Source organism: Geotrypetes seraphini, chromosome 13 (assembly GCF_902459505.1).
Source record: "Geotrypetes seraphini chromosome 13, aGeoSer1.1, whole genome shotgun sequence".
NCBI lineage: Eukaryota > Metazoa > Chordata > Amphibia > Gymnophiona > Dermophiidae > Geotrypetes > Geotrypetes seraphini.
The window spans coordinates 19,623,764-19,642,540 of NC_047096.1; the positions used below are offsets into that span (position 1 = coordinate 19,623,764).

At 40.8% G+C, this 18,777-nt stretch overlaps 1 protein-coding gene across 1 annotated transcript in view; it reads left to right on the top strand.

Annotated features, from left to right (window-relative positions):
• The window catches only part of LEMD2 (LEM domain nuclear envelope protein 2), a 38,160-nt gene extending 19,844 nt beyond the window's left edge, over nucleotides 1–18,316 (top strand). Inside the window, exons 5-9 of the mRNA XM_033918404.1 lie at nucleotides 4,264–4,343; nucleotides 10,187–10,332; nucleotides 12,065–12,166; nucleotides 12,358–12,460; nucleotides 15,202–18,316. Of these exons, the coding sequence (XP_033774295.1) occupies nucleotides 4,264–4,343; nucleotides 10,187–10,332; nucleotides 12,065–12,166; nucleotides 12,358–12,460; nucleotides 15,202–15,352 (582 nt within the window). The 3' untranslated portion in view covers nucleotides 15,353–18,316. The remainder of the gene's footprint in view (nucleotides 1–4,263; nucleotides 4,344–10,186; nucleotides 10,333–12,064; nucleotides 12,167–12,357; nucleotides 12,461–15,201) is intronic.
• The last annotated feature ends 461 nt before the right edge of the window (nucleotides 18,317–18,777 follow it).

Below are 18,777 nucleotides of genomic sequence, written 5' to 3' on the forward strand. Positions count from 1 at the left end.
TGCGCTTGCGGAGATGGCGCGGTATACAAACCTAAGGTTTAGTTTAGTTTAGATAGGACTACATTTTTCCATTACTTCTTTTTTTTTTTTTAACCTTCCATATAGAAAAAAGAACTATATTTGGAAAAGGGGGGGAGAGAGATACCTAGAAGGTTTCATGTTTTGAGCTGTTTTTTGCACAAGCAGCTACATTTAGCCAAGACAGAAACCTACAGCTTGAATTCATACTGTATAATCATACTTAAGGCAAAGTTTAAGATCAAAATGTTGAAAAGTTAATCTACAGGAAGGTATTTATTTGCAAGTAAAGTTTTTGTGGGATTTTTTTGTGGGAGGAGAGATTAGGTTCTAAACTAAAAGTCTGGATAGCAAAGCAGATCAGGCCTCTAAAACTGTGAAATCTGCAATAAGCTAAAATATTTGGGAGAAAGGGAATATCTTTATAGATGTGACAGTGTGATGTGCTTGAGAAATTGTAGTAATAAAGGAGTATATTCTGGCATCTGCAAAAATTCTGAAGCAACTTTATTTTAAGTATACCAATAACAGTAGACCCTAGGGAACACATTTTTAAATCATTGAGATAATGGTTTGACCTTAGGAAATTTGTAAGTTTTTGACTTTGGCTGCAAAACTACATCATAGCTAAATGGCACAGCTAGAATGTATTCGCAAAGGTAGTGCAGAAAGAAATTAGAAGTGTTGGAATTGCATGGAGAAAAGTACTTATTTCTTAGATATCAAATGTTTCCTTAATATAACAAGCAGTAAGTATATAATCGATACAGAGGTAGGAATAATATGAATCCAGGGTTGCTATATATGTTTTAAAGTAATTCTGTTCCAGCATGTTGTAGTTTTAAATTGAAAATGTATTGATTTAGCTAGAGTTCAAAAAATGTTGTTAGTACATTGTTTGTGAAATGTCCATTGAATAAAGGCGTTTGATTGTGTCTTTGTGAGCCAATACTAAATCCATGCTTGCAGTGGCTCTGTGTCCCACTAGCAGCATTGGGACATTGGATCACTAGCAGCATTGGGACACTGGAGCAAAGGTAAAAGTGCTGCTATTTTGGGTTAATGCTGGTTCAAAGGAAATACAGTAGAATCTCAGTTAACCGGCACTCAAACAACTGGCAAAAAAAAAAATCTCCTGTGGAAAAAAATTACCCCGAAATACCGGTGGCAACGGTCCTGAACCACAAACCCCCCCCCTCCCTCCCTCAAGCCCTGAAGAACTACAAGCAGCAGCAGTCCTGACCCATAAACCCCATCTCCCTCCTGACCCAAAGCACCAGCGCGTCAGCATCCTGAGCTGCAGATCCCCCCTCCCTCCCTCAAGCCCCGAAGCAACAGAGAGGAACCCCCCTCCCTCCTTCCCCAAAGCATCAGCGTGGCAGTGGTTCTGAGCTACAAAGCCTTCCTCCTACCCTCAAGCCCCTTAGTGGCAAAAGCAAGCAGTGGTCCTGAGCTGTGAACACTGCCATCCATCCCTATTTGCAGATGACAAACACGAATAGGGATGGAGTAGTGGTAGACCCTGATCGATTTTCAGAGGATTGTGTTTGTGAGGAGCTAGCTAAATTAAAGGTAGACAAAGCGATGGGGCAGGATGGTGTTCATTTGAAGGTGCTGAGGGAACTAGGGAAGTTCTGATGGCTCCGCTGACTGACCTTTTCAGTGCTTCTCTAGATTTGGGAGTGTTACTGGAGGAGTAGAAGAAAAGAAGAAGTAGGGAATTACAGGCCAGTAAGTCTGTGGTAGCAAATTAATGAAAAATGCTTTTAAAACAGAATGGTGAAGTTTCTGAAATCTGGTGGATTACAGGACCAGAGGCAACATGGATTCACTAGAAGTAGGTCTTGTCAGACAAATATGATCAATTTCTTTGAATGGGTGACCAGAGAATTGGATAGAAGGAGTGCGGTAGATGTGGTGTATTTAGATTTTAGCAAAAGACTTTGACAGTGTTTCACACAGACATCTAATAAATAAACTGATTGCCCTCGGGGTGGGTCAGAAACTGGTTGAGTGGAAGATGACAGAGGGTAGTGGTCAATGAAGATTGCTCTGAGTAAAGGGAGGTTACCAGTAGTGCAGGGTTCTGCTCTTGGGCCTGTTCTTTTTAACATTTTTATAAGCGATATTACTGAAGGGTTGTCAGATAAGATGATGATGATAATTTTATTCTTATATACTGCATAAGCCATAATAGTTTGTGCCTCTTTGTGGATGATATTAAAATCTACAATAGAGTAGACATCCCGGATGGTGTGAATAACATGAAGAAAGACCTAGCGAAGCTTGAAGAATGGTCTGAAATTTTTCAGCTAAAATTTAATGCTAAGAAATGCAAGGTCATGCATTTGGGCTACAAAAACCTGAAGGAATGGTACAGTTTAGGGGGCAAAGAGCTGATGTACATGACAGAAGACCGGGATTTGGGTGTGATTGTATGTGATGATCTTAAGGTGGCCAAACAGGTTGAAAAGGTGATGGCAAAAGCTAGAAGGATGCTAGGGTGAAGAGGTATGGCCAATAGTAAAAAGGAGGTATTGATGCCTCTGTATAAGACTCTAGTGAGACCTCATTTAGAATATTATGTACAATTCTGGAGACTACCTTCAAGAAGATATAAAAAGGATGGAGTTGGTCCAGAGGAATGCTACTAAAATGGTGTGTGGTCTTTGACATAAAGCATATGGGGACAGACTTAAATATCTCAATATGTATACTTTGGAAGAAAAGCGGGAGAGGGAAGATATGATAGAGATGTTTAAATATCTACATGGCATAAATGCACATAAGTCGAGTCTTTCATTTGAAAGGAAGATCTGGAATGAGAGGGCATAGGATGAAGTTAAGAGGTGATAGGCTCAGGAGTAATTTAAGGAAATACTTATTTACAGAAAAGGTAGTAGATGCGTGGAACAGTATCAGAAGAAGTGGTGGAGACAGACTGTTTCTGAATTCAAGAAAGCGTTGGAAAGGCACATGGGATCTCTTAAAGAAATGGTTACTGTGGATGGGCAGACTGGATTTGCCATCATGTTTCTATGTTTCCTTACCTGAGTGCAGTCGGTCAGCAGGAGTCAGCCTCAAGGCAGGCAGCTTTGCAGCCAGACCTGCAGGACCTTTTCTCTGATGTGCCGCAAACAGCTTGTTTTGAGGCTGGCTCCTGCTAGCCGGCTTTGCTCGGGTAAGGAAAGGAGCGAGGGGGTTTGCGGCTCAGCATGCTGCCAGATTCTGCCACTAAGGGGCTTGGAGGGAGGAGAGATTTGTGGCTCAGGACCGTAGCTGTGCTGATGCTTCAGGGCTGGAGGGGAGGGGGGGGGTGAAATTAAGACTGTTAGACAAGGGTTCTAACACATTCTTAATTAACCAGAAAAACAGTTATCCGGTATCCACCAATCCCCATGGTTGCTGGATAGCTGAGATTCTACTGTATATACCTACATAAAATTCCTGTAGTATTCTGGATGTTCAGTAGTGTCTCATCCATGCACTTATCAAGCTGGCCTTTTAACTTTTCTAATGAGAGCAGAGCTCAGGGTAGTTGACCATAAGGTACTTACCTATTTTAAATACTTGTAAAACATTAAATCCTAAAACTATTACAACAAAGAGGAGATTCAGAAATAGACAAATCATAAAACTACGTTATGACAATGAGAATCAGGGGGTGGGGGGGGGGGAGAGAGATGTGTGGTTATTTCATAAATGGTGCTCAAAAATAGGCACCGGGGAAAGATTTGCTCCAGGCAATATTGATAGAATAGCAATAGTGTGAATTCCCTTGTTCAACTTATACCTGCTAAAACCTGACATAAATCCTGATGTGCAAGTTGGATACGCAACTCTGGTAAGATTTGGAACACCTCTGACTTCCCATGTCCTGTCCATTGCCATGCACCTTTTGGGTGGCACACGAGAGGCACTTAAGAGCACGCAGCGTTATAGAATAGTATGTAAACAGATGTGTGTAAATCCAAATTAGTGCCAGTTAACTCTAATGCCAGTAATTGGTTGTTAGCACCTAATTAACTAACTAGTTTACATGAGCATATGGGCTTCATGCCCAAATTTGAATGACCTATATAGAATCTGTAGGGCAAAGATAACTGGCAAAGGCATTAATCTGTTATGCTTGCTTTGCTCCGTGAAGTAGTGAACCTTTAGAAACGGTGCATGTTGATATATTATTGTGTATTCTTCAATCACAGCACAAACGCAGCTGAGAGTCCTATGCTTTCTTCCCTATAGAACATCACAGGGCACCCACCAGAGAAGTTCCAGGCAGCCCTGCTGTGGATAATTAGCAGTGACAAGGACCTGGGGATCTGGTGAGTGCTTGTTGACAGGGAGTTATGCAAATGCAGCTTTTATTGATTTTTCTGCAATCTGCCATCAACCACTGAGAATTGCAGTTTGAATCTTTGTAAATATTAGTGTTCAGATGTTGGCAGACAGTATAAAGCAGCAGGGGGTGTAAAAGGCTGGTGGTTGGAGCACTTAACTGAGAAAGCCAGTCAGTCCCGCAGCAGCTGCAGATGGGTTGTAATATTTTGTGGCAGAATTCCTACAGTATTATGCAGCAAAGCTCAACCAGAATATGTTCCTTCTTGTGAGTGTGCCACTTGAGAACACGATAAAATCTGCCTACGGTGAAGGAAGAAATGACAACAGATCTACACCCTCCACCGTTATTCACTAACAACATGGCACCAGACTGATTGCTCTTTATGTGGGCCTTCTGAATTTTGGGCACTTATTTGACAAATCAAGCAGAGAGATCCTGAATGCTCTACACAGGGCACTCACTTCTCAATCAGTTTTTAATTGAATCCTTGGGGAAAGGGTGATTCAAGACCTGGTACTTTAAAAATGGGCAGAGTGTTTCTAATGTTGAGATGGATATTCATATTAATTCAAGTGATCTTCAAATAGCTAAGGCCAGGTGAGTGCACCAAAACCAGGGTCCTGGACTGCAAGTGTCGACTTTTTTTTTTTTTTTTTTTTTAATGGTAGAGCTACTTAGGAGAAGTTGTAAAGGTGAGAAGATCTTGTAAACTGGAGCAGTTGACTAGACAAAAGAGACTTAAAACAAAAAGTGCAGTAATTCTTTGTTATGAAAGGTAAAAAATAAATAAAGAGGAGAAAATGTGGGTTGGAGAAAAACAAGATGGAATATCTGAAAAAGCTGAAAGAAACGGGGAATGTAGTAAAGATGGAAAAAAGACAAGCCGAGGAAATGGGAGCTAAAGCCATTGATAGAAGAATGTGCAAGTGCAGAGTTGGCATGGTAAAATTAATGAGAAAAGGAGTATTGTGCGGGTGGTGAAGAGAAAAAGCAGAAATAAGAAGTTGCCTCCGCTGAGGCAGACCAGAGGTCCATCTCGCCCAGCGGTCCGCTCCCGCGGCGGCCCATCAGGCCCATTGCCTGAGCAGTAGTCCCAGACTATCCCTATGACCTACCTCTACTCCTATCTGTACCCCTCAATTCCTTTATCCTCTAGGAACCTATCCAAACCTTCTTTGAAGCTTTGTAACGTGCTCCGGCCTATCAATGCCAAACAGTTGTATATTCCTTCATTGCTCACTGTAGAAGAGTTTGGAGAAAGGCTTCTGCAGTTGGAAGGGATATGTACAATTAACAGCGTAGATTAACTTTATTTACAAAGCAGAGAGTTCCCATGGAACAAACAAGTTAGTCAACAGAAGAGATATATCTTAGGATATCAATGGAGGTCTATGAAAAGACTTCTTAAATAGATCTTTTGAGAAAAGAACAATGCTTTCCCTTCTAAAATTGATATAGGAACTTTAATTTTTTTTTAAATTTTTTTAAGGTTTTTAGTGATGTAAAATTGTTTAGAAATGATTAATGTGAATGATTATTTTGGTATTCATGTCTAAGAAGGTTAAGTATTATTTTATGTGTGGTTTTTTGTAAACCATGTAGGTTTTTTGTAAACCATGTAGATTTTTTTAATTTAAATCATTCAAACAATCAGTTGTTAATCTTAAATTCTTGGAAATGCATCCATCATAACAGAATATTTTCACATCACTGAAATGTGTGAGAAAATAGATACGTTTTTAAAGATTTTTTAAAGTCATTCAGTCAATCTTAAATTTTTGGGAACCTCATTTCATAACTGAAGACCTACAACCATAAAAATCAAATCTCTATACATGCCAAGTCTTATTTGCCTAAAATATGGAACATTTAGTAAAGCCTGGTTACCTGAACGTAAAGTTTATCCTAATACACAAATCTTTAAAGTTTTAGCCAAATAAAAAGGTTGCTGATCAAGTAGTATTTCAAAAATCATTATCAATATCTTGGCGCCAAAAATGGGTAGCCAATGCAGATCTAAGTACCGGCGTAATGCGACTATAACGAGGGCATCCAGAAATAAGTCTAGCTGCCACTGCATTTTGCACGATCTACTGTTCTTAGATCTTTTTTGGAAACCTACCAACAACGAATTACAGTAATTAGAGTGGAGGCTCAACAATTCTTTCAATGGACAAATCGATTCCAATTTCCAAAATATTTTGTGAATCTTTGATTTTTACATATGGCTTCATAGATAGTGAAGAATTAAGGAGCACACCGAGATATTTAATTTCTTCTGAAATAGGGATCTCGAGGCTGGATTCTCAAAATTTACTGTGCCCTTAACATGATCGCTTAACTGGTACCAGCCAGTATAGTCTGCCAGTATTTTACCAGCTGATTATCAGAATGGTCTTTTCCGAGTTTCCTAGCAATCTACGACTCTGCCATTCAAATGAGTACAACAAGGTCATTAATATTAAAATGGTAGTAAAATAGGCTCATCAATATTTAAAGATGCACTCTGGGTGATTCTCTATCATCGCTGGGTGATTTCCTAACCTTGTGCCACATTTGTGGCCAAAATTATCCAACAGGGTCTGAGCTGTCGTAGCTTTACTTTCCAGTTAGTGCCCGATTTGAAAGATGGCAGGAGGGATGCACACTCCCTCCCACTTCGGGGGGGTCCCCGGCAGGAGGAATGCCCACTCCCTCCCACTACCAGTGATTCTCCTTCCCTCTGATACTCCTGGCAGGAGGGATGTCTATTCCCTCCAACTGGCAGGCCCACCTCTTCAAAATGGCAGGCCTTCCTGGTGCATCCTGGGATACATCACGGAGGGGCCTGAGGCGCTGATTGGCCCAGGTGCTTATGGCCCCTCCTGTGGGGTTGGAATCACCAGTGGTGGGAGAGTGGGGGGTTGTGGCAGTGGCAGGAGGGAGTGGGCATCCCTCCTGCCAATCTTTTTAGTATGTTGTGGGTCCAGGCAGTGTGCAGGAGGGGGGGACTCTTCTTTCTGCTGCTCTCCCTTTGTGTTAATCAGCTGAGCCGGCAGGACTTGAGGTGACCTGTGTCTGGATATTCTTAGCAGGGTAGAGTCTTTATTGGATGCTAGAATGCTTAGAGCAGGGGTTTAAGAATCCTGCCCACTTTAAGAAGTGTTCATTGTTCAATTTCACCACTTTGGTACATCCCAGTGATTCGGGATTGTTCTGGTGAAAAACAGTAAGGAAGAGAAAATTTTGTCTTACCTGTCCTGAATTCTATCGGACCAATCAAGGATCCCTCCCTAGTCTGTAGTTCTGTTTTTCAGTTGGTTTATTTTGATGCACCACATATCATAAGAGAAAATATCTAAGCAGTTTACTTATGGAGCAAAGGGATGTTTAAAAAAAAAAAAAAAAAAAACCTCTAGAAATGCTACATGGACAATATACAAAAGGGCAACATAGTTTTTCCCCTTTACCCTGTAGATTTCAAAGGCACCACCTTCAAGGATATAGCTTTCAAGGAACCCTATGTGATATTTAGAAGTTACCCCCACATCATCTGCCCTCTCCATTAGCCTTGCCTTTATTCCTCTCTTCTCCAGACAGCCTTTTATCCTCTATGTGCAGCTGCTTTGTGACTTTAGCTGAGACCATGTTGAAATCAACCCCTTGGGACAAATATAAGTGAAAGGGAGAGTAGATGGAATGAATAGGCAGACTGGATGGGCCATATGGTCTTTATTTGCCTTCATTTTTCTGTGTTTTTTTTTTTGTTGCTGACTCTTTTGTACAGAAGAAATGGAACTTCACAGTGTACACATAGTCATTGAGCTGAAATGACCTCTCCCTGTCCACTGACTTTGTGTCTAATATCCTCCTTTCAGGAAAGGCATTTTGATTTATAAACTGTACAAACTCAGCCCTTAAAAAGAACTTGTAGCTGATCACCTGATAAACCAATGCATCTGTAAATGTGTGTCCTTGGGAGGGGGGGGGGTTCTGTATATATTTTACTCTTTGATTTTGATTTCTCTACATTTTTATTGTATTGATTGTGGTGTTGCTATGACCCACTTAGATTTGTGATAGGTGGGCTATATAAGAGTCCCTTTTACAAAGTCATGGTAGCACTTCTCCCACAGCAAATGCACTGAAGCCCATAGGAATTGAATGGGCTTCAGTGAATTTTCTGCGAGAGAAGCATTACTGTGGTTTTGTAAAATTGGCCCTAAATCAGGGGTAGGGAACTCCAGTCCTCGAGAGCCGTATTCCAGTCGGGGTTTTAGGATTTCCCCAATGAATATGCATTGAAAGCAGTGCATGCAAATAGATCACATGCATATTCATTGAGGAAATCCTGAAAACCCAACTGGAATATGGCTCTCGAGGACCGGAGTTCCCTACCCCTGCCCTAAATTTTGTAAGTAAATACAAATACAGCAGCTTGCATATAGACAACCTAAGACTTTAAATTTTTAAAGTATATTTTTGCACCATTAGGTAGCATTGTTTACATTTTATTTATTTTCTGCTGTCTGTATTCTAGGTGGCTTACATAAACACAGTCACAGTTTGGGGGGGGTGTTTTGTTTGTTTGTTTGTAAATCTTTATTCATTTTCATAAATTTCAACAAGTGTACAAAAATTATACACAAAATACGTTAATCACTTGACAATCTTATTTGTATTACTTGAAATAAATAAATATAAAAGTCCCACCCCCCCACCCATATTCTTTAATAAATTTTTCATTTTCAGAAACTCCAACAAGTGTATAATAATTATTCAGAAATACATTAATTTATCACTTAGAAACATAGAAGATGACGGCAGAAAATGGCCATAGCCCATCAAGTCTGCCCACTCCATTAACCCTCCCCTAACAACCTCCTAAGGGGTCGCTCACCTCTACACTGCCCTCATAAAGATCCGACGTGGGCATATTAGGATGCTTATTTGTATTATTCCAAATAAATACTTATAAAAGCCCCACCCCACCCACCCATCCTCTAAAACGTAACATTATCTATTATTATCAATCATAATCCCTCCCCCCTTTATCTTATCTAATACTCAGGTGTTTAAGATGTCTGATCACTAGAATAAATCATCAATGGCTCCCAAATCTTTTTAAACTTATTATAATTACCATGTTGCATAGCAAATACTCATTCCATTTTATAAATATGGCACACTGAATTCCACCAAAAAGTATAATTTAATTTAGTATAATCTTTCCAATTCCCTGTAATCTGCTGAATGGCAACCCCTGTTAATATCAATAGAAGTTTATTATTATTAGCTGAAATTTGGCTTTTAAATCTCATTGAAGTACCAAATAATATAGTATCATAAGAAAGGGCAACATGATTTTCTAACAATAAATTAATTTGGGGCCAAATTAACTTCCAAAATGCATTTATAAAGGGACAGAAAAATATCAAATGCCAGCATCTATTGGATCTTGAACTATCTAACTTCTGCAACAATCAGCAACAAATGTTTATACACTCTCTCTCGCTTTCATGATTTTTCTTCCAATCTGTTCATTGCTTAATGCATCAGCTGATCAGCACAAGATAACACAGTAATGAACATTAACATCCAATAAGAGTTAGTAAATTTTCCATAAAGTACACCGTCAAAAGAATGACTTTTTAAAAAAAATTATTTATTCATTTTATAATTCACAAGTGTACAGTAAATATCAAACAATTAGAATACAATATCACTTGAAAATCTACCATATCATACAACAAAAAGATATAACTCCCACCCCCTCCCACTTCCATATACAACAAAAAATATACCACAGATTGACTTTTGATACAAAATTTATTTCTTTATTTTCAGGCTGAAAGCAGAGGACTCTCAGGAGCCAGTGACAGATGTAAAGCAGGTGATATGTCTTGAGTCTTCTCGTCCTCGCATGTGGTTAAGCTGTCGGCTGAGACGAGCCTTTATCACTACTGTTACCAGCTTATTCACCACCTTTTTGGGTAGGTTGTAACCAGAAAATTAGAGGGCAGGTTATGCCTTACAGCCATACCATTGTAGAAGACACATTACAGATTCCTGCTTTCTCATGAATGCTTTACTAACAAAGCTGCTCATCTGGCTAACTAGAAACTTCTTGAAATGGCGTGTTTTATTTTCAACTATAGGAATATTAGTAGTTCCTCAGATAAACCTAATGAGATGATTAACTTATTTTAAGAAGAGAGCAGGTTTCTTATGTGGTGTCTAGTAATTAACAAACTAAGATCATTCACTGGATCACCAGGCCTGCTAAATCCTGGCACTTCAGAGGATAGAGGAGACTGATGTTAGCCAGCTCCAAAAGTTCATCTGATTTTGGGTGGGAATCTAATAACTAAATGGGAAAGACCTAGTGCATTATTAGGTCAGGTTATGAAGGAGAAGCCTTGCATATTGCATCAGAGCAGTTTCTGTCTTAAGGTTGCGTCACCTTTTGCCTATAACTTACACCAAGTAAGATAATTTGGTGACGGAGAAGGCTTTGCAGCTCACTGAATAGAAAATATACTCATTTTAAGAAACTGGATAAACTGGGATAGGATGAGCTACACATTCTGGTGGGAATCTCTGTTATACCTTTAAAATGGAGCGTTGCATGGCCATACAATGGGAACGTTACAAGAGTTTTATGGATGTTTGGGAGCCATTGGCTAAATTTTATAAGGAGGAATAAATGAGTTTTATTTTATAGACATGTAAACATACGCATTAGAGAATTACACGGGGAAAAATTCTGTCCCCGTCCCACCATACTCTGCACCGCCCCATCCCCACTGGTCCTTTCACCACCCCGTCCCTGTCTCTGCTGTCCCCTTCACCGCCCCGTCACCATCCCCGCTGTCTCTTTCACTGCCCCGTCACTGTCTTCAGCGTCTTCTCCATCCCCCCATCCCCAGCACCCTTCACGCGGTCCAGCAGCTCCCTCCCGCCAGCCAGCCGTGCATTTCCCTCCCTCTCTCCTTTTCCCTTACCTTTTCTTCTTGAAACTGGCGATTTCTATAAGGCTACGAGCGGAAGCAGGAAGTTGCGTCAGAGGAGACTTTTTCCAGCAGGCAATGCAACGCGACTTCAAGGCTCCGGCTGTAATACAGCTCGTAGCCTTACAGAAATCGCCAGTTTCAAGAAGAAAAGGTAAGGGAAAAGGAAGGAGGGAGATGTATGGACGGCCGGCGGGAGAGAGTGGGCTGCCAGATCGAACCCTCGTTCACTACTTGTTCACCTCCCCGTGCTACCATTCACCGCTCCACGGGGCGGTGAATGGCCTTGTCCCTGAACTCACGGTGACCTTTTTTTTTGTGTCATTCTCTAATACACATCCAGGGAGGGGAGGAAATGGAATGGGAACTTGATTTAGGGATTTCATGAATAGGTTTATTAAGGTTTTATTTTACTTGTATATCAGGTGGGAGGGTGGGGATAATATAATTATACGTTGAAGTCTGTAAGTTCCATTGTGCTTGTTTTTAAGTATCCATATTTGTGAATCATTTGTTGCACAATTGTAGTTGAAAAACTTAATAAAGAATTTTAAAATATATATATATACTTTTCCTCCCACATGTTTCATGGGCTTTTGGAATAGTTCACCTCATTTAATACTATATGTCAAATAAAGATTCAGAGAAATAAGACTAACCCACCTTCTTTTTGTATGAAGGTTGATTCTTTGTTTCTTTCCCTTGCCCTTCCTAGTCTTGGCATGCCTCTGGGGCATCTTTCTACTGCTGAAGTATCATTGGCGGAAGGTGGAAGAAGAGGAGCAAACAATGTATGAGATGGTGAAGAAAATTATCGGTAAGTCTCAGGAAGAAGAGCACTGCCGTTAAAGCCTGCCCAAAATACTCAAACTTTGATATTTTGTACTAATTGACATCAAGTTGACTTTTGGTTAGGCTTTGTGAATAATTGCCTAAGGAAGCCAGTATTACTTCTCTTAGCAACTTTTGTTGCCCTTATTGTCTTATCCTCCCTTGTTGCTCTTACAGCTGTAGTTCAAGATCACTACAAAGACTGGGAGAGCCAACTGGAGCCTCATCCGTATGTGGGTATTGTACACGTGCGCGACAGCCTCATTCCACCCCATAGCAGGTAAGCTTGTGCTGCTGTTTATTCAGTATGATATTTGAAGACTTTGCACTAATCTCATCACAGAGGAGGTGAACTGGTGCTGTTGGAGCCATTTATTTATATATAGATATAGATATATATACAGTACTCCCCCCGAAATTTACGGGGGTTCCATTTAAGAACCCCCGCAAATCTTGAAAAATCGCGAATACGGTTTTTCGTGGGGGAAACTGGAGAGGGCAGCGGGAGAGGCAGGAGAGAGCAGCCGGACTGCAGGCGAGTGAAGGAAATCACTCACTGAAAGCTCCGACCACCTTTTCATGCACTAAAGTCGGGCCTTACCAATCAGGAGCTGTGTGTCAAAGCCTAGTCCAATCTAGACCATTATCTCCTTCCCACAGTTGCCAAGGCAGCTCAAAAACAAGCAAGATTCCATGCTACCAATCCCAGAGTTAGTGCCTTTTCCCAATTCTATTTTAATAGTAGAATATGGAGTTATGTGTTCAAATCCCACAGTATTCCTTGCAACCCTGGGCAAGTCACTTAATCCCCCAGTGCCTCTTATACATTATATAGAGTGTGAGCCCACCGAGACAGATAGGGAAAAATGTCTGAGTACCTGAATGATTTGCCAATGAGTTGCCAAACTTCAGCATTTGGAACCTAGGCCAATGCCATGTGGACTTTACAGTCTATGACTCAGAAATATCAAAGAAGAGACAATTTAATTTAATAATGTGTTTTTATGGGTATAATTAATAGGCAGACTGGATGGACCATTCAGGTCTTTATCTGCCATCACTTACTATGTTACTATGTAGTGGCAAGTGAAGGTACTGGTTCATCCAAATAAATTGCCCCATTAGGAGTGCCAGCATCTCCCTCCAGGCTTATATCTTGACCCTCTCCTCTAGAAAAGGAGAGAAAACATTTGGCTCTACAGTATGCTGCCTGTCACTGAGCCAAAGAGCACTGTTAGAAGCATTGGGACTGGTCATGGTCCTACCTCTGCTCTTCTCTCCACAAGGCCATCCCAGCTTTCAGCAACTAGGGTGCAGTAGGATGGCAGGTGCTCAAGCAGCAGATGTATTTGAGAGAAGCTACTAGAAGGTGGTTTCCACCCTCAGCCCAAAAGACTTCTAGGCCAGAATCAGCTACACAGATGCATAGAAGGCAACATTTTGCATTTCAAAATTGCCAAGAGGGCTGGATTTTAGGTGGGCCTCTAGGAATTTATTGAGATGGGTGTGGGATGCAGATTTCTGGCCCCTTTGATTTATGATGCTGTAAAAGTGGGGGGAGAGGAGGTTGGATTTCCAGGGATGTGGCAGTGTAGGTAATATTTCTTAGAAGTTGTAAATTGAAACCCTGCTCCCTACATCTACTCCACAGGGAATACTGTATGTATGTGTATATGTAGCACATTCCCTCCCTTCCTTCTTTCTCATGTCTTTCTTTCCCTTCCTCATCCCTTACCATATCCATGGCATCCTAATAGCAGGGTCTGGTCTCCTGCTGGTGGTTCTCATCAGCACAAGTGTGGCTAGTTGTTGAGGTTTGGAAAACCCCAATAGCTTTTCTGTTGCCATGCTTGAGTTGAGGGTGGGGGAGAGGCACTTAGAGAAGCGAGATTATGCTGCAGGAAGAGAGCATGATAGACCCAAAGAACAATCTTCATGGACTTGGTTGTAGTTTAGATTGACACCCCCCCCCCCTCCAGCCCCCCACCCCAGTAAGCCTAAGAGAACCAATAGAGTTCTTGTTGCCTACACCCTTCCCTTCCCCCAGCTTTAGAGAAACTGCTAAGAGAATTTTCTCTTTCTCTCCCCCACCCCCACCCCACATGGAAAGAGACTGCTAGGAGACCTCTTTCCCCATCATCTTACTACTACTAACTTCTATAGGCTGCCAGCCATACAAAGTGTTGTACATTAAACATGACCTTTACTTGTTGCATTTTTCAGACTACATCATATATTTTAGCAACACACACAATTCATCTCAATAAACTTTTTATAGATCTGAGCCAAGGGAAAAAGGCCATGGTCTACTCCACTACCACCCTCACCCAGCTTTCCCACTCATTTTGTTGATTGGCACTTTAAAATCTTACAAGTTGTTTGTTGCTTTCTTGTTGTTATTTTTTGACACTCTGCCCCAAACTTTCCAACTCTTACTTTAGAATTTCCTTTCTACTGAAGGTTTTGGGGTGGTGGGTTTTTGTTTTTTGGGTTTTTTTTTTTGTGAGTTGCTTATTTCAGCACTTGGCCCCCTGCCTTTGACTTATTGCAGAGCATAGTGACAGGACTTTGTGTGCAATTATTAATTCAACATATTACTAATAACTGGAAAGACCACAGTAGGCTTAGTTTTAATTTTTGGTGGAACTCATGTCATCTGTATAAAATGGAAAGATTAATAGCGGTACAAAAAGGAAATTATAGAAACTTTATTAAAATTTGGGAGCCATTAGCATTGTATTGTCAAGATTAAATACCATGTTTTCTGTGAATGATACACCATTTTATAGTAGAAGGGGGGTGGGAGGGTATTGGAGAGTTATTTGGAAAATTAATATCAGGGAGGGAGGGGAGGAGGGATTATTATTTATATAAAGACATTGCTGATAAGATTTTCAAGTGATTTGTTAATTTATTGATATGTGTATTGTACACTTGTTGAAAGATGAAAAAATGAATAAAGAATTTAAAAAAAATTAAAAATTAATTCAATAATGACTGAGGAGGTTTTTATCTTTCCAGGAAGAAGATGCGCAAAATCTGGGACAAGGCGGTGGATTTTCTCTCTTCAAATGAGTCACGTATTCGGACAGAGTCGCACAGGATTTCAGGAGAGGACATGCTGGTGTGGCGATGGATACAGTCCATAAATGTCTCAAATTCTGAACATTAAAACTATAGAGAGGATATGTTGGGTCATTCTAGTCATCCTTCACCGCCAGGATGTTGATCTGGCATTTCAGACTGCCCTACCTCTTCTCCACAAAAGGGCAGTTTAGAAATTGAAGGAAAGTAAGCTAGCTTGGGAAACTATGCACTGGGGTGAGTTGGGAAGGAGAGCTCAGAAGCACCATACGGTGGACTGGTTGATGTGTTCTGTAGACTGCACTGCAGTGGGCAAGCTTAGCTCCACATATTGGAACATGGCAACTTGTGTTGAATGGAGGCAAGCAGCCTAAACAAAAAAACAAAGCATCATTGTAAAGTAAACTCCAGGATGTCACAGAACCTGTCTGGGGAAGGTGTTTGCCAGCAGTTAAGAAGCAAATACAAGAAGTGTGAGAGTCAGCCCTGTTCTGTATAATTAAGTGAACACTACAGGCTTTCATTGTGCGTAAAAGGGTTGTATAGAGATTGGGTATCTAGGGATGTATAAGGATTTTCAGTCGGCTCTGTGACCTGTGTGACAGTATTGGCTCTGACAAAATAGAGCTCAGAGAGGTATAATCAACATGATGATTTTCCCACTGATTTGCCGAGAAAGCGTCCAACATCCAAAGAACATTTTAGCTAGGAGAGGCAAAATATGGGCATTCTTAAAATATCAAACTGTAGGACTGGCATCCCAGTATAGGAAGTCTGACAGTCCAGTGTGTTGCGTTTAGACTGAGTTATTTCAAGTGTTTGTATAGACATAATTCAGAACGGTATCCAGTTATTCCTTTGTGCAATATGCTGTTTTGTTCTGACATCTCTGCAGCAGAGCCAGCTCTGACTGCAGTACAGGGTAAGAGATGACGGAATGAGCATTCAGTGTGTCCACTGGTGCATCTCATGATAGAACATGCTGCATCCCTTTCTGTTCTGAGATTTAATAGCAGCAAACATTTTGTTTGAAAATTTGATCATGCAAGATACAGCAAAGCAGAAGGGCTGCTGGTGCAGATTTCTACAAATGTGTATCGTCCTTTCACACCAATGTGGTCTGTTTCATGGCGACATTGCTGAGGATATCAATAATTGTCTTCCTGGGGTTGTCCTTGTGATACACCATTGGGTTGGAAATATATTGAAGGAAGGAAGAGGTGCACAGATAAGACAGTATAAATAAGAGATTAAAGCTGCATTTGTAATCTATGGAGAAGGGGATTGCCTTCAACTGAATAGGGGAAAGATCTGAAGGAGAAGTAATGAGGATGACTCCTTTCTAAGGAAGAATTGAACAAAGTCATCAGGCAGTTCCTGCCCCTTCTCACTTTTTTTTTTTTAAAATAGAACAGAATTGCAGGACTTTTTGAGTCAGTGGTAAGTGGCCTTGATTATGGTCACATTTCTTAATGCTCAGTTGTACAAGCTCATCCCCTGGTAGGCTATCATTTGTTATCCAAGTCAGTTTTTGTTGTCCTCTACAAAGATTCTCCACCATCCCTAATTGAGATCCTTTATGGTCATCTTTACTTAATCCTCTCCATTATCTTACACCAAGTTTTGTGGTAATCTAAAACTAATGAGGCTATTCCTAAGCATCCAGCCTCATAAATCCCCAGGGCTTTACTGGACAGCACTTTATGCACCAGCAGCCTGCTGACACTGATCTGTCCACAAGCACCGTTCCAACTGCACATTTCTTCTCTTGCACAGTAAGCTTTTTCAAAACTCATGTTCTGGCTGTGCCGATCTATAAATTGTGAGATCAGCCCAACTGGCCCATGAATTTTTAAAACTCTTGCCATTCCAGCTCATTTTATAGATCAGCGCAGCCAGACCACGGATTCTGAAAGAGCTTATTGCACAGGTGGACTGAGTGGTGTACCAGCAGTGATGAGTTTGTGGCATGCATGCCGGAGGTCACAGATGCTTTTACCATAATCTGTCCTCTGGATGTTGGCTTGGTTCCTGCTGCATGCTTTTAAGAATAAACACCAAATCTAATGAAATTAGTGATCAAGTTTTTCTTGAATATAATATTTTTTATGTGCTATATGTTTTTAATACTGTTTAGTAAAGATCATTTTCATTAATGTGGCTACTGAATGCCCCCGATACCCTAGTCCTATCTCATATATGGAAGAATAAGTTCATTCTTCATTGGAGGATTATATCCTGTCTTCCGCTAATGCCCAGCACACTCAACTATGACCCATGCCCAATACAGCCACTCTTCCTCTTCTGCCTGTCTCTTCTGCCCTCTAGTCAACATAATGATTACATAGCGTGCCAGTTCCCTCTAAAGCCACTTACGCCCTTTGACCATCAGACTTAATTAAACACCATGGGATTGCCTAACTTCAGAACAAGAGAAACCAGACAGCCCACCCTTTTGATGCTTCTTACACTTTACAGGGTCTCATTCTCCTTGCAGAACAATGACCTCGCAGCATACTAGCTTCCCCTCCTGCAGCTTTTTGGTTTCCTTTACCCTTATCTCTATCTTTTTGGGTGTCTTTGTTGGGAGATGGGCATGCAAACCTTGCGGTCAATGACAAACACTACTTCTCCCAAGCATGTTAAGATCTGTTTTTATATCAGTATTTCACACACTAGTATAATTTATGATGGGCTATTAATATTTGCCCTTTACAGGGATTCTTTTGCAGTTTTCGCTGACTTGAGCTAACTATGTGCCTGCTCTGGTAATGGTCAGAGCCACTCTTATAAATAAACTTGGAAACTTAGACAGGCTTAGCATTCTGATTCATGTTCCCAGAATGGGAGAAGAGAATGTCGTGGGATCTACAGAACTTTTTTGTTTTGAGAAATGTCTTGTTGATGGTACTTAATTTGTAATGCTGGGAAAGTTTCATTTTTCTGTAGCACATTGGCATGGCTTGCTTCCCTGATTGATGAGCTCTGAGTGGACCTGCTGCCATTGTAATGGTTTGCACATTGTTCAGTGTGTTGGTCTTTTTGTGTCTATGGAATTTAACTGAAATACTAGAAAAGGTAATTTTCTTGCCGAAATTGCAGGCTTGGTGCCTTAATCAGAGTGATTAAAGTGGATAGAAAACAGTCCAAGATGGCATATTGTGAGGTTTTCACCAGTTCACCTATCACAGCAATATAAGAAAATATATTCTCTAGAAACCTCAACTGGCCATTTGAAGTTTGTACACTACTTCTTTGATATTTACTTGTTGAAAGCTTGTTCATATGATGATTCTGGGTGCCATACAGAAGGCACCGTCTTACCTCATGCTATATCTACATAGAAAGTGACGGCAGATAAGGGCCAAGGCCCAGGGCCCCATGCATAGGTTTTCCTGGGGCCATCCCCATTAGGAGTGGAGAAGCTTAGGGTGAGCTCTTCTATGACAAATTAAAGAAGAGTTCCCATGTTGCCAGCCACATGCCTACTAGCTAGACAGCAAATTCAGATCC